General features: G+C 34.6%; 1 protein-coding gene across 3 annotated transcripts; it reads right to left on the bottom strand.

Annotated features, from left to right (window-relative positions):
- Positions 1–4,829: 4,829 nt before the first annotated feature.
- LOC131150659 (uncharacterized) lies at positions 4,830–16,365 on the bottom strand. 3 transcript variants are annotated; one of them, XM_058101513.1, is made up of 7 exons: positions 16,085–16,359; positions 15,834–15,955; positions 15,278–15,410; positions 15,132–15,184; positions 14,844–15,036; positions 9,807–9,919; positions 8,317–8,612 (listed from the first exon to the last, which is right to left on the bottom strand). In XM_058101513.1, the coding sequence occupies exons 1-6, from the start codon at positions 16,143–16,145 to the stop codon at positions 9,810–9,812; spliced, it is 672 nt and encodes a 223-aa protein (XP_057957496.1). In that variant the 5' UTR covers positions 16,146–16,359; the 3' UTR covers positions 8,317–8,612; positions 9,807–9,809. The 3 variants fall into 3 exon arrangements, with proteins under 3 accessions (XP_057957494.1, XP_057957497.1, XP_057957496.1); XM_058101511.1 differs by lacking the exons at positions 8,317–8,612; positions 9,807–9,919 and adding an exon at positions 4,830–5,169 and having other exon boundaries at positions 16,085–16,365; XM_058101514.1 differs by lacking the exons at positions 8,317–8,612; positions 9,807–9,919 and adding an exon at positions 4,830–5,169 and having other exon boundaries at positions 15,834–15,960; positions 16,085–16,352.
- Positions 16,366–16,575: the final 210 nt, after the last annotated feature.

Below are 16,575 nucleotides of genomic sequence, written 5' to 3'. Positions count from 1 at the left end.
GATTCTCTACAAGTCTACCAGAGCTGATCGCTGGAAAAATTGGGTTGGATTTCATCCCAATCTTAGGGTAAGACATTTTATTTAGTATTTGCCTTTTTCCCAGTTATAAGAAATGTTGTAGGTAAGAAAATACTGATATTTTGTTCTAGGGAATTGTGTTTTCAGGATGTTGAACTAGAAACCCTGCAGGTATAGAGTCAGAATTTTACAAGGGCTTATCAAAGTTAAGGTAAGGGAAATATGCTATGCTAGGAGTTTTCATAATACTATATAGATTTCATGAACACATATTTATACCAGTTTGTTATATAGTATTTACAGAATATGAATTTAAATGCTTGTGTGGCCTGAGTAGATTTTCACGTGATGAAGAATTTATACAGCTTTTATAATGTATCATACTATATTGAATGCACAGAGAAATTTACATGCATATACAGCTTTTATACGAATAGTTTCATGATACAGATATATATACACATATACATGTATACAGTTTTACTCAGATCAATATATATAGTACAATGTTATAGCATGCCATGTTTTCCTATTACCATAACATACAGAGTATATAGACAGAGTATACAGATAGATATACAGAGGTAGCATCAAGATACTACAGATACAGTATACAGAGATTACAGTATTTACAGTACATAAAAATAACGTTATGGTAATTTTAGGGAATATGATGAAAACAGTAAAAGAGTATATATGTATATATGTATATAGTATCATATTCCTGTGGAAAGATTACTGACAGATACAGTTTACAGAGCACGGTATCGTTGCTATATACAGATAGAGTGCAACCACATATTTCAGATAATGTGTGGGTACCGTCTAACCGTACTCGGAGAGGATGCAACTCCCCAGTACACTGGGTAGAGGGGGTCGGTTAGACGAGGTAGCAGCCAGTCCCGCGCTTAGGAGTGGATACAGTTTGGTCGGACTGAGGTAGTGTAGAATATGATGACTTACCTGGAGGGCCGACCAGGTTAAGTCCCGCCTACGGGCCGCACAACCCTGTCATGAGGGGTCAAATCATGACGTACATAGTCTTAAGGATAAAGCACAGTTATGTATATGTATACAGTTTTATAGTATATGATGAGTATAGCATGATATTATCAGTATGAAAAGTAGAAAATTCAGACAATACAGTATATTTCAAATTGTGAAAGAAAAATATGCTTTACAAATGATTTATTGCATTACAGTTCAGTTACTCTTTTAAAGTATCATTGACTTAGTTGTCACACACTAGTAATAGAATATTTCCACTTACTGAGCGTCGACTCATCCTATTACTTTAACATTTTTCAAGTGAACCAGCTAGGCGAGCAGATCAGGCTCGCGGATAGAGTGTTGATTACCCTGGTTATAGGGTAAGTTCTGACAGAGTTGTATATATTTTTTAGTAGATGATGCTGGAGGGGTATTTTTGTTTGGCTATGGCCTGTATATACTGAATTCTGGTATTGTATAGCATATCTGTGAATGGATGGATGATTTGTGTTTCCGCTACTTAGGTATAGATATAGATATGCAAATATATATATATATATATATATATATATATATTAAAAAAAATTGTTAGAATTTTGAGGACGTTACAACTAGTGTGTGGCAAATGAGTTACAATACTATGAAGATCTATTTCTATATAATCATATATAACTGAATCTGTAAATATAGTACGTACAAATAATATAAATCACCACCCTTCCCATGTTGCTTAACATATCATTATTTTAGGTTTTTATACATAATACTTTTAATATATATATATATATATATATGTACACACACGTACATTCCCTGTTTTTGTGAAACTGTACATACATAATAATAACTTAAAACTTCCCTGGATGAATAACTGTATGTCATGATTTAATCCCTCATGACAGGGTTGTGCGACCCGTAGGTGAAATCTAACCTGGCTGGCCGACCAGGTTAAACTACTATACTCCGTCAGTATGATCAGCCCTCCTCAACCTATATCTAATGGGGAGCCTGTCCACACGTGGGCACGATCGACCTACCTACCACGTATTATCTAAATAGATGGTTGCACTCTATTCTGTATATAGATACGATACCGTGCTCTATAAACTGTATCTGTAATGGTCCATCAGGATCTGATACTATATAATACATCTCTATATATAACTATATGTTTTACCATGATTCTGTAATAACTGTATTAACCATGACGTTGTAGTAAACTGTAACTATATTAACTGTATTTCTGAAATTATCTGTAAATATGTATGTCATGGTGCTGTAAACTGTATAATCATGGTATTCTGTAATTTCTATAAAACATATCCACTATCTGTATATTCTGCAAAACATAACTCTGAAAAATACTATAAAGCATGTTTTTGTATTATATCTATATTCTCAAGTCACACAATAATTAAAACATATTATTCATAATTGATAAATTGTATAAAGTTCTGCTGTGAATAATAATCTGGTAAAAATATACATTTCATACTGAAAATCATTCTAGAACTGCCTAACATAACATATTTCCCTTACCTGATTCCTGCAAAAATCGCCTACTATGACGAGTCCTACACCCGTAGGATTCTCTACTCAACACCCTAAAAATCATATATCATATAACAAAATATTACTATTTCTACGTCTACTGCATTTCCTACAATTACTGGAAAGTCAAATTTCAACAAAAAGGTTTTACCCTGAATCTGGGATGAAATCTAACTTCGTCCCACCGACGATCCACTTTAGCAGACTTGGAGAGAACTTCCCTAGGAGCGTTGTGGTGGCCTTAGATTGTCGATCCGGTGGCTAACGGGGCCGAAATCGAAAAGAGAAAAGGGAGGTACCGTAGGGAGAGAAAACAAAGGTTTCTGCGCTGAAAATTTTGTTAAAAATCCGAGTTTTAACTATTTATAGAGCCGGATTCATCGACGAAACACGTAACCTCGTCGACGAGTCCTGTAGAAAGTTCATTGACGAACTTGCACCCTTGTCGACGAATTTCAGACTTCCAAAAATCCTCTCTCGGTATCTTCTCATCGACGAAACGGGTCTTCGTCGATGAGACCCCCTTATACCTTTGTCGATGAATCCCCTGTATTCGTCAATGAGGACCTGATAAATTTTTTTGGGTCATTACATCCCAAAGTACAACATCGTCGACGAACGCAAGTCGGCTGCCTCCTTCTGTTACTGTTTCCATCTCCCTCCCTATTTATTATTTAATATCATTATTCTTTGGGTCGTTACACAGAAAATTAAATTAGTTTTATGCCTGAGAGATCTACCACAAAAGTTATATATCTTTTAAAAGATTAATGAAGAAGTTTAGGAAAAAGAAGAGGAATTTGCATATGATATTTATTAACCTTAAGAAAGCATATGATAGTATACCTAGGGAAGTTCTATGGAGGGTTTAAGAAAAAAAAAAAAAGGTGCATATAATAGGTATATTGATGTCATTAAGAATATGTATGAAGGAGTAATGACTAGTGTAAGGACTATAGGTGGAGAAACTAGAGAATTTCCAATTACCATAGGTGTACATTAAGGATCTATTTTAAGTCCTTATCTTTTTCCTTTAGTGATGTACCAATTGACTAAGAGTATTCAAAAAGAGGTTCCATGGTGTATGTTATTTGCGGATGATATTGTATGAATTGACGAAACTAGAGACAAAGTAGAGACTGAGTTAGAATTATGGGGAGAAACTTTGCAATCTAGAGGATTTAGCATAAGTATAAATAAGACAGAATATATGAAATGTAATTTTAGTAATGATAGGAGAAACATTGGAAATAAAGTTAAACTTGATGATTAAGAAATAAATAGTACTTATAGATTTCGATACCTTGGATCTATTATGCAAATCGAAGGAGAATTTGAAGACAAAATAATGCAGAGTTAAAGCGGGTTGGGTAAAATAGAAAAGTGCTTCAAGTGTGCTCTGTGATCAGAGAATACCCTTAAAATTGAAAGAAAAGTTTTATAAAATAGCTATAAGACCGGCTATGCTATATTGATCAAAATGTCGGATGACAAAAAAACATAATATTCAAAAAATAAAAGTTGTCGAAATGAAAATGCTTAGATGGATGAGTAATATAACATTGAAAGATAAATTAAGGAATGAACATATTCGTGATAAGTTAGGTGTAACTCTTATAAAAGATAAGATAAGGAAGAAACGACTCAAATGGTATGGACACTTGTAACGTAGGCCACGTAGTGCACCAGTGAGGAAGAGTGACTTATTAGTTACTATGAGAGTAGTAGAAGAGGTACGAATAAACCTAAAATAACTTATGAGGAGATAGTAAGTCAGGATTTAATATCCCTAAATTTGTCAAAAGAAATGGTACATAATCACATAAATTGACAGAAAATGATTCATATATCCAACCCTACCTAGTGGGACTTAAGACTTGATTTTTTTGTTTTTGTTGAGTTGAAGAGTATCAGTAAAAACGAGGGTAATGAGGGTATTTTAGTCTTTTGGATGATTAATCTATCCAATGGGTATTTGAATTCAACCATAAGGCGGTATAATAATCATAATCAGTCCAATTCAGCCTAGATTGTAATGTAAATCTTAGTTACCAAAACACGCCCTTACAGCACAGGTCAATGGTTGGGGAGTGATTGTATGTAGTGCCGTCAGAATTTAGATACAGTATAATCTGAAAGAAGGTTCTAACATGCCCATTAAAACCACATTTTACCACCATGTAGAAGCATGTGAAAGGCAAATTTTATTGTTGCTTCCTGCATGCCTGCTTCCTACTACAATGTTGATCAGGCAGAACAAGTCAATCAGATTGAATTCTGGAAAACCAAACGCTGCCCCCATGGGCTCTCTTTTATATAATTTTTTTTATATTATTCTCACAAGTAAACTCAGAAGAAAAATAGTAGAAAGATCTTGGCAACTTCAGATTAAAAGAAATCAAAATATACATTTTGGGGCTTATGGAATTCAAAATGATATAGCAGTGCACAAAGCCATCACCCAGCCTAAAGGCCACCCAAAAGCCATTGATTTGTGGAAGGCATTTAAATCATGAAAGAACTGAATTATGTGCAGATCATATGGGTTGTCCTTTTTGTTGGGACTGGTTTGTTGTAGCTGTGAACTATAAACCCCATCATATTTGCAACCTGAAAATCAAGTGCAAAGATTGATGACCTTATTCAGCATAACAAACTAAAAACAATACATGGCAATCAAAAAGACAAGAGGGGAAACTCAAAACATATCCATCTACATATCAAAAATACCCTATCTTAAGACTCAAGAATTTAAAATGCAGGGCGGCTAGACAGAAAAAACAAGGTAGATGCGAACACTAGGTGGGAACCTCAAAATATATCCATCCAGCTGAGTGTTGTTGTTGAGAGCAGCCAGACGAAGTTTTAATTAAGCACAAAACATGTTCAAATTAATTCGTAACAGAAAAAATGTTCCTAATAAAGAGCACAACCTTAAGAGCAGCGGGAAAATTCGTCCAAATGACAAGCAGCTGCATAACATCTCAATTCTTAGTTTAACAAAAAGTACTTTTTTGCCATCGCAACACAGGAAAAGCAGGCATTTGCCTTGTTAGGTAGCAACAATGAGGGTTGTGTCCACTGATAAATGAAGAAAATGCAAAGCATGAATGTTGGGATACCATCTAGAACAGAGAAATAAAAAAAAAATAAAGTAAATAAAACAGGAAATAAAGATATTAAATCTCGATCATCCAAGAAAATATGATTGAATGTGTATATTGAAATGTGCAGATGACTGTTGAAACTAACCATAAAGAGTTGAGAATTTGGGGCTAAGACCACACAGCGGGTAGCGGATGTGGTGATGGTGGTGGTGATTGATGATGATGATGAGACTAGAATAGTACTTTTTTATTGTGAATGCATAACAATATAAGAAAGCTCCCAACTAAACAATCCCACCTAAGAGGGCAAAACAAGCCTTAAGTCCACTAGGAAGGGTTAGCTACATGAATCCTATTCCACCAATTCATCCAACCAAGAGCATTTTCCTCCTCTACTTAAGTCCTATTAAATCCTTCCTCGGTACCTCATTTCAAGTTATTTTAGGTCTACCCCTACCCCTTTTAATATCAAAAATAATAACTCACTCACACCTCCTCACGCTATTACACCTACATTTCAAATGTCCAATCCATCGCCGCCCCTCCCTCATCTTGTCTTTGACGGGTCCTATGCCTAGTTTATTGCATATATGTTCGTTCCTTAATCTCTCTTTTAATGTTAAACCACTCATCCACCTTAACATTTGCATTTCAACAACTTTTAATTTTTATACTGTTATTTCTTCAACAACTTTTAATTTTTATACTGTTATTTCTTAGTTGCCCAACATTTTGATCCATAAAGCACGTTGGCCTTATAGTGTTATCTTATAGAACTTTAATTTTGATTTCAAGAATATTCTACAATTACACAACACACTTAACACACTCCTTTACTTTACTTAACCTACTTTAACTCTATTTATTACATCCTCTTCAATTTACCTTTCTGCTTGCATAATAGACCCAAGATTTTGAAAACTACTAGTGTTATTAATTTCTTGATTATCAAGTTTAATCTTCTCTCCAATAGTCCCTTTACATTACTAAAATTCATTTCATATATTATGTCTTATTCCTACTTATCCTAAAACCTTTAGACTCTAAAATCATTCTCCAAAGTTCTAACATAGATTCGACACCACTCCTACTTTTATCAATCAAGACAATATCATCTACAAACCATGGTTATCAAAATCCCTATGTGGATCATGCAATTCTACGATCTGACGATCCATACTTGCCTAATTTGGATCTTAAGTAGAATCTTAATAAAATAGGATCCCAGTAGGATCTTCTCTGGAACCTTAGGATCTCGATCCTACCGACCCTACTTTTGCAATGGAATATGGATATTTCCTCTTTAGGATTTTAACAAAGAAGATCCAATATGTATTTTTATTGGCCCAAACGCTTTACCTTTGCAATAGACACAAAATTTGGGCTAGTTGGCTATATGCATCAAATTAGGGCAACATAACAAGCATGTTCTAGGATTTGTTCAATCCAACTCAAGAGAGCAGCTGAGCATCTCTTGAAAGCTCTCTTCCTTCAAATTGAAAGCTCTCTGAGAGCTTAGAGTTCTAGATAGACAGATCCTAGGTAGTCTATCAGTAGGCTTGGACAGTTTCTTCTTCCAGTAATAGTAAAGGTCACCCAAGAGCTTTGAGATTAGCAGAGAGTTTCAACAAATAGGGAGTAGCACAGTTAGGCCGAGGGCTTAAAGTTGCAGGCCTGTAACAGTTATGTGTTATCTTTGTAGTTCTTTTTACTGTCTTCCTTTTTTTTCCCTTTTATTATTGACAAGCCAAAGACCTATTTTTTTTTCCCCCAAAGCAAAGAGCATATAGCTTTCTTTTTCCTTTTCTTTTCTTTGCGACTAACAAAAAGTTCTTCCTCTTCATTCCTTCTCTTTTTCCTTCTTCTGCTTCTTCTTCTTCTTATGGCCAAATGACAAAACCAAGGACACTGAGAAATATACATCAGTTCATTGAATTAAAATTAGCAATTTCTTCTTCCTTCTTCGCTTCATTCATTTTGCTTTTCTTTTTCATTATAAATATTAAATAAATAAGCTAGCAACAAGCTGCCCTTTGCAGTTCAGGCTATTTAGATTTTTCTTTTTTTTTAAGTTCAGGATTGTTGAAGGAAAAATCAGCTAGGTGCTAGCTAGCAAGCTACCTAAATTCCTGAATTTTTTTTTAATATCTAAAACTTACTACCAAGTTTTTAAAATTATTTTATTGAGAGTTGTCATAAATTGCCACATATATAAATTTTTAATTTATTTTACGTTGTAAATAGAATCTTACGATCCACAATCCGATCCTGCAGACCCTCCCAATGATCTTATGTAGGATCACGATTCTAACAACCTTGTTACAAACAAAACAACATACACCAAGGGATCTTGTTTTGGATATTCCTTTTAAGTTCATCAATCACTAAAGCAAAACGATAAGGACTCAAAGTAGAACCTTGGTACATACATTGTGATTGGAAATTCTCTACATTCCCCTCCTACAGTCCTAATGCTAGTTGTTACACACACAATGGTTCAGTGGGGTTTGTTGATTTCAATAGATCTACTTTAAAATATCCAGATCATCATTTCACCCATGAATTCACAATAATATAAGTAAACCAAAGAGCCTTCTAGCTTAAATAATGAATACTACATTACCCAAAAAAATAAAAAAAGCACCACTTAGCCAACAGTCAAAACCAAAATTTAAATTAAGAATACAAATTGATTGCCTGGTGAGGAATTTCTATACAATTTAGACCAAGATACACTCTATTTTCCATTTAGCTACCAATTTGGATGATTATTTACAGTCGATGCATGGAGAATGAAAGAGGTTTCACAGTTCTACTTACAAGGACATTGACAGGTCAACAATGGGAGTACTGCCAGCATGTCAAAAAATGCCAAAATTCCTCTCATTTGAGAAGCTAACATTTTTATCTATCGGCGCAATTGCAAGGAAAAAACACCCCAAATATCTGTGGATATGAATAGTAGTTATAAGTCAGATATACCACTCATATCATCATAGCACATATAGATAATCAATCTGCCATTCATATTGCTAGCAATCCAGTGTTTCATAGAGAGCAAAGCACATAAAAGTTGACTGTCATTTTGTGAGAGATGTTATGTTGAAGGTCATTAGGCATTGTTTTCACGAAGCCTTTATTTAAGCCCGCCTTGTGTAATGGTTATTACAAGCTGGGTTAGGTGATATTTATGCACCTCCAACTTGAGGGGGAGTATTAGAAGAGAATATGTTATTATAGTAATTAGGCCGAGTTGATGGGGTTATTTTTGTCCTCAAGACTTTATTATTATTAATAATATAAGAGGGAAGACCTGGAGCCATACATAGACTCCAGGAAATTGCCACTTCATTTTATTTTCTTTTTTTCTTCTTCTCCTCTTCTCTTCTTCTCTTCTCTCCTCCAACTCTAAGTTCACAACAGACCTCAATTGGCTTTTGCAGCATTCAGAGGAGTCTCTTTTCATATTTAACAGCGCAATTGGAGGGCACTACTTACTTTTCATATCTTCTAAGATGGATTTCTTGTGCTCCTCTTTGTGCTTCCTATTCACAACAATAACCTTTTCTTTTTTATCAAAGAAAATTATTATATAGACACGCTATCACTGCCCCTCAAAATCACTTAGTTACATAAACAACATTTCAATATAAGTAGTATTTAATATTTAACCCTAAAGCATTTAGAACTTACTTAAATAAAATTATTATTTAAATTGACTATTATGTTTCTTAGTAAAAAGTGCATTTTTTCAGGTGGGGAGAGAGAGAGAGAAATAACATTACGCAAACACTCATGTTAAATAAGTGACAAGAAAATTTCACTTGCAAGATTTTAATTATGTAGCAGTTTCTCATGCTTTAGTGTATAAAAGATAGACAATACCTAACATATATCAGTTTAAACAATAAAAGTTTATTTATTTGTTTTTTCACATAAAGTTTGTTTTCAAATTTCTTGTTATACATGCACATTGTTTCCTTTTGTACTCAACTATACTTTCACATAAAAATATTCTAAATTATAAAATATGAAATCATATTTAAAATACATATATTACAAAAATAAATGTCAACACTATATGAGGCACATGGCAGTCTCTCACTCTCTCAATGTCTAGAGCTACATAAAGCTGTGTACCTTTTATTCATATTTTATCTGATTTTGGGGCTGTGCAAAGAAATCTTTCGCATTGTGTGCTACATCTGCCTCCAGTATTGCTTCCAACACAATGTCGGATCCTTTTACATTATCTGACACCACATCAACCTCTTTTTAGACATGGATTTAACATGCAATGGGCCAAAATATGCATCCCTGATAATGACAGAAGGTCCCATTTGCATACATTAAGTTTAAATGATAATTGGTAAATAATAAGAATCCAACCAAAACTGTCATCACTGATTATAGGCCAGTACAGTTCTTGCATGTCCAATCCCATAGCAGATGCATTCGCATAGAAAAAGGAAAAAGAGAAAATTTTCAGCAGCAACCAGAACGAGCAACAGAGAAAAGGCTAGAGTGTAGGTTCAGGGATTCTTTCCCCATGCAAACACAGATAACCGAAAAAACAAAGAAAGAACTTCCACGCCCGCCATGGGAAAAAATAGAACATAAAAAGGATTAGGGCAAGTAATCAATTAGGAAATGGGCTCAATTCCAGTTTAACCAGGGCAATCATACTAGCAAATCAAAATCATTATTAGATAGAACTCCTTTACCAGGAAGCAGCTATCTGGAGTTATTCAAAGACAATGATGCATTCAACTTCAATTTGCTCAAGTCCATTGATCAGGAAAGATTGTAAGAATTGTCTGCAAACCATTGCAAACAATGCAAATATCTCATTCTGGAAGGGCAGGAAAGTAAAAAGCAACTGTAATGACCCCTTCTTTGATTATTCCTAGACGGTAATCAATAGAGAAATGGGCTCAATCCGTTTATCCAGGGCAACCACAACAGCAAATCTAAATCATTATTAGGCAGAATTCCTTTTCCAGGAAGCAGCTTTCCAGAGTTCTATTCAAAGACAACGATGCCTTCAGCTTTAATTTGCTCAAGTCCATTGATCAGGAAAATTTGTAAGAATTTGCAAACCATTTCTAACAATGGCAACTATCTCACACTAGAGGGGCAGGAATAAGCACACCACTACGTCTTCTATGATTATTCCAAAATGGTTTCATCACATCCACTCGTATTTAGCCATAAATTATATGTTTTTCCATATTCAGCAAGCTTGAGACATCAACTCATGCCTTCAAAACAGAGGGGAACCCTCCCATCATCTACCAGAGAGCGGAAAAGTTTATGACCTTCATAAAATGGATTTTTTTATCAATGCACATATATAACCAATATAAATCTCACCAAAGTTAAAATAGACATGCCAAGATGCACCAATACTGGATAAATTATCTCTCCAATATACATACTTAAAAGCATAGTCTAGTATCAGCTGACAAGAGACATATAGGCACTGCCCAGTCCAGAGTTACAGCCTGATGCACCACCTCAAGACAAGTTTCAAAACAACATTTCCATATATTATATAATATGCCAATATTTATGTTGGTTTTTCATACATAACCGCATAGGTGACATATATATCTCTATGGTAATGACTAGCAATGCCTAGAATGCATGACAATAGTATTATATTTCCCCAAGGACAAAAAATAAATAAATAAATAAAAATAGTCAACAGCAATATTTTGTGGGAATTTTGAATGATTATCTCTCACTCCGAAAAAAAAGTTCAACAGCTAATGGCAAAAGAACTGCCGCAGCAAAGGGGAAGCTAATTTCTAAATAGTAAATACACATACACTTCTAAGATTAACTTGAATATTTTGAATTAAATTGAATATTTAATATTCACTTTTTAAGCTAAAGTATGAAGGGCACAGGTTACAGCATACATAGATTTATATGTTAACACAAGTGAATAAATAACCACAAAAAAAGTAAATAACTAGATAGGGGGATAGATTCTTGCCCCCAAGACATGAGAAAAGCAATAAAAGGATCAGAGTAGAAGTGTTTTTATTAGTTTGGAATCTCCAATCAGAGAATGCAGCATTGCTGTAACTCTATTTATGGTCTATATTTTTCATATATGGTCTAAAAACAAGGATCAGAACTGCATAATTATTTATTACTTTTATTGCTCTACATAATCTTACCAAACCAGAAAGAGCAACTGAAATAGGAGTTGTTTGTGCTCCAGTCTTGATCATGACTGTAAACACTGGATTGAAGAACATAGGTGATGCAGCACTGCTTAGAAACCTCAACAAGAGTGCGGCACCATCGTATTGCGGTGGGTTTGAAAGCCAAGAAGCAGAAGAAGTTAGGTTCCGAAGGGTATAAGAAAGAAGCATCATTCAGAGTTGCAGAGGGAGGTAGAAATTAGGTGAAGGCATGTGTTCTTGTGCTGTGAAGTGTGACCAAGAACCTTAGAGCAATTGGGGTGAAGGATAAAAAGAGTGAAAGAATGGAAGGGAGAGGGAAAAGGAGAAGCATGGGACAAGGGCCAAAATTCAAACAAGCAAACTCAAATCTCATCCGTTCAACTTTACCAAAGTGATACATCAAAACTAAACTTGGTATCCAAGAATACTCATTAGGTGGAGCTTGGCTCGCAGGACCAAAAATTTTCCCATGGAATGACATTATGAGAATCTTATTCCTAAGAGTGAGATGCCAACCTTATGAGAAAATTTTTATATGGATTGCGTTATTCCCAATAATGTATAGACGATGCCCTGAATGGTTAACATGGGAATCCTAACAAGCATTTCAAGAAGATTATCATTATGCCCATGACCTGTATATGAAAAATATATGAATAATCATACATTCAGCATAAAAACCTACTGTGAATATATAAAAATGACAAACTAAGCCTTAAGTCCCACTAAGTGGGATCAACAACATGAATCTTTTTCCACCAATTTACATAATCGTGGGCAATTTCCTACAATTTAAGGGCTATTAAACCTTTACTATCTCATTTCAAGTTATTTTAGGTCTACCCCTGCTCCTTCTACTCCACTGAGGGTAACTAGCCCACTACTCCTCAATGATGCACTATTTGGCCTATATTGCAGATGCTAAAACCTTCTGAGCCACCCCTCCTTTATCTTATCTTCTACGGGTGTTATGCCTAGGTTATTATGAAAATGTTCATTCCTTAATTTTTCTTTTAATGTTATAACATTCATCCACCTTAACATTCTCTCTTTGGCAACTTTTACTTTTTTGATATGTTGTTTAATAGTTGCCCAACATTTTGATCCATATAGCATAGTTGGTCTTATAACCATCCAATAAAAATTTTCTTTTAATTTTAAGAGCATTTTATGATCCCACAACACGCCAAAAAAGCACTTCACCATTTCACCCACCTTGCTTTAACTCAATGCATAGCATCTTCTTTAACTTATCCTTCAACTTGTCTAATAGATCCAAGGCATCTAAAACTAGTGGAGCTATTATTTCTTTACTAAGTTTAATATTTTCTCCAATATTCCAAATTAAAATTTCAAATTAAATCCATGGTCTAAGAAATAATAAGGGCAACATGATCTCAAAATTACAACCATTATTTTGTACTATTATAATATAATAATATTACTATCATTTTTTATTTTTCTATTCCTATTATTATAATATAATATTTATTACAAATATGAGTGATTTCGTGAGTTGGTCCCTGTATTATTTAAGCAAGAATATTTTTTGTCCTTTCCTTTAGGTAATACTATTAAGGGCTTATTAGGAAACGAATTTGAAGATTTATGATAGAAGGGGATTCTTTATGTTATAGTGGGAAGAAATGGTTAGAGATTGGTCCACTGGAAATTCATTGTGAAGTGATGGCATTCTTTCTCTAGCTTTTGTCTCTTTTGATGTGAGAAATAGGAGAATAGTTTTTGGAGGAATGATGTTTCATGTTGAGAGGTTGTCAGTGCAAAATTTCCTTCTTTGTTTGCTTTGATGGGGAATTGCAATAAAAAATGGAGGGAGATGTTTACAATCTCTTGCTTATAAGGGAGACCATTGCAATCAGGAAGAGCTTTGTGCTTTCTTTCAAAATCTCTATGGCAGGATTGTGAAAGAAGGGACTTGCCATCAAGCTAGATGGAATGATCTTTTTTGTAGAATGATGAAAAAGACAACGCAGTATAAGGTAGCTTTTTTACCTGGGAAGCAGTCAGGTATCTTAATTAGACGATCATTAATTGCAAAGGAGAGTGCAATTTTTGGGATTTCATGTAACAAAAGGACGATGCAATCTTTCATATTTTTATGGAGAGAAAAAAATCCAAAAGAAACATCATTGCAAAGCTTTGAAGGAACAATGGTCCAATTCCTTATTTTAGGGGAAAGGGATCTTTTACTCAGTGCGTGGGATTGTAAATTTGTGGGTAATTTCTACTTATGGTAGTCCTTTTTTTGATAAACAAAGAATTTTATTGAAGAGGGAAAAGGACTACGCAAAAAAGAGGGGGTATAAGATCTCCAAGGGAAAAGAAGGAAACAATACAAAAAAAATACAAAGCAGCTCGATGGGAGTAAAGCAACCCAATCCCTTTATAAATCTACCAGCAGTAAATGCAGAAAAAATAAAAATAAAAAACCATTCCCAAAGCCCACAATGACGCAAGGAACACCACTCTATTCCAAAGTAAGGAAATAAAAGTATCCATATCTTGAAAATTCTGGCATTTCTTCCACCCATATTCACCAAAAGATAGCCCTAAACAAATTCCATCACAAAGCCATTCTCTCCTTCCCCTTCCCCTTCCCAAACCCTCTAAACAACATAGCACAAAATGCCTCCAAAGAGGAAACAACCTACTCCAAGGGCTCCAAGAGAAGTGAGAATGTAAAAACAAGTGCAAACAAACCCACTAAGACAAAGGACACACACATCAGGTGACAAAAACTTATTAGGTCTTTATTTCTGAAGCAAGTCAATGGTATTAATTTTTTCTAAGATCACTGTCCACATAAAGGCCTTAATCTTAAAAGTCACAACAGTTATATTGCACAATATATTAAATCTGAACTGTGATTAACATGTCATGCTACTAGCCAAGAGATAGGTAATCTAATAAGATGCAAATCTTATCAAAAAAATATTAATTGAATAAGAAGAAAGCTTACTATCCTGACGATTTTGTAACAACCCAGCACTTTGAGCTGATACAGGAAGAACAGGGAGAGATTCATTGTTAAGCATGTCTACTTCTGCACTTTTTTCCACGGATCCAGCCTTGAGAGCTGCAGAGTTGGCCAACCTTGCAAAAGCAGTGGCTTTGCTGTGCACATTAGTTAAGTCTGTAGATGCTGAACTATCCTAAAAAAGAATTAAAAAAAATGTCAAATTAATTAGGCAATAATCCTTCAAAACCATACCATAAATAATAGCTATAAATGTGCTCTCAATAATACCAGAGAAGGAGTTGACTTGGTGTCCGTATCAATTCTTTCAGGTACGCCATTGCCTATAACCCCAAGCAGTAAGACCAAATCTAAGCTCAAACATAAAATATGTATATTGAGGAAAAAAAAATTAAAAGTTTTACTAAAATTATTACCAGCACTAGAGGTTTGGTCAAGATTATCCACAAGCCTCCGAGTCATCGGACCTGGATTCATGAAAGATATACTTCGAATTTCATGGCGGATTGCTTCTAGCTGTGCCATAGTGTCTTGCAGTTCTTTATGCACCTGAAAGATAAATAACATGATGTTGAAGAAACATCATCCAATCACCCTAACAAGATCATCCTCCCAAAATGATGGTCATAACCCTCAACCCAGCTCATTAAGCCACTGTTTGCCAAGCACTTCCGTAAATACTTGCTTTTATGAGAATTAAAAAAAAGTCACAGCAATTCTCAAAATAACAACCAAACAATTCCAAATGCCAATGCAAATCCTTCAAGAATAAAATTTAAACATGAGGCACTTAAACTATACCAGCCTCTTTGGTTGGAAAGAAGTGAAAAGAAGAGAGGAGAAAGGAAATGAGTCTCTCCACTTCTTTCCAACCAACCAGACTCTAAGACACTAGTTATATATTCAAACCATGACTAGATGGATTATATTATCACTCCAGAAAGTAAAAAAGAGAAATCAAAAAAGGAATACCTCGCGAGCTTGGGAATGCTGCATAACAGATTCGAATTGGCCACGGGCCAATTGGACATAGCCAATGGCTCGGCCAGCTAACCTACCCGCAGTTCTGGCAATGATCGGTAGATCCTTGGGGCCTGTGCTACAGGGGGTTTGAAGATTCAAACCCTAGTTAATTACTCGTGATGAAAAAGCCAATAGAAATGAATGAACAAATGTTGAAGAATAGAGAGACTCCTGAAGAGAGGAGGGAGGAAGGATTTTACCGATGAGAGCTGCAGTTGCTCCAAGTATGAGGAAGAGCTCCCCATATGAAATTCCCAGCATTACTAAGCCAAGCCTTCTCGGTATTTTATGCGAACTGTGTAGTCCTATCAATCATGGAGACTCATTGGGAAGGAAAATGCCTTCACTATGCTCAAATTACATTAAAACAGATTCTGGCCAAAAAAACAAAGGATGCTAAAAAACAGAAGCTTAAAAAAAAAAAGGATTGTTTGAATAGAAAAACAGAAGCTGAAAAAGAAACAGGCTCGCCCCATTTTCCATTCTCGTGTTTGGCATATATGGTTATAATAATGAAATGGAATATTCTTTTTTTTTTTTTTAAGTACACTGAAATTACATAAATCTAATTAAATTTAAAAAAAATTAAAAATCCATTGGAATCAAGAATTTTGTTCAAGGTAAATAAAGAAAAGAAAAATAAGAAAAAAAAATTAATTTTATTGTACATTTCTCTAAATAAAATACTATT

This window comes from Malania oleifera, chromosome 3 (assembly GCF_029873635.1).
Source record: "Malania oleifera isolate guangnan ecotype guangnan chromosome 3, ASM2987363v1, whole genome shotgun sequence".
Classification (NCBI taxonomy): Eukaryota; Viridiplantae; Streptophyta; class Magnoliopsida; order Santalales; family Ximeniaceae; genus Malania; species Malania oleifera.
This window is presented reverse-complemented; position numbering and strand designations above follow the sequence as displayed.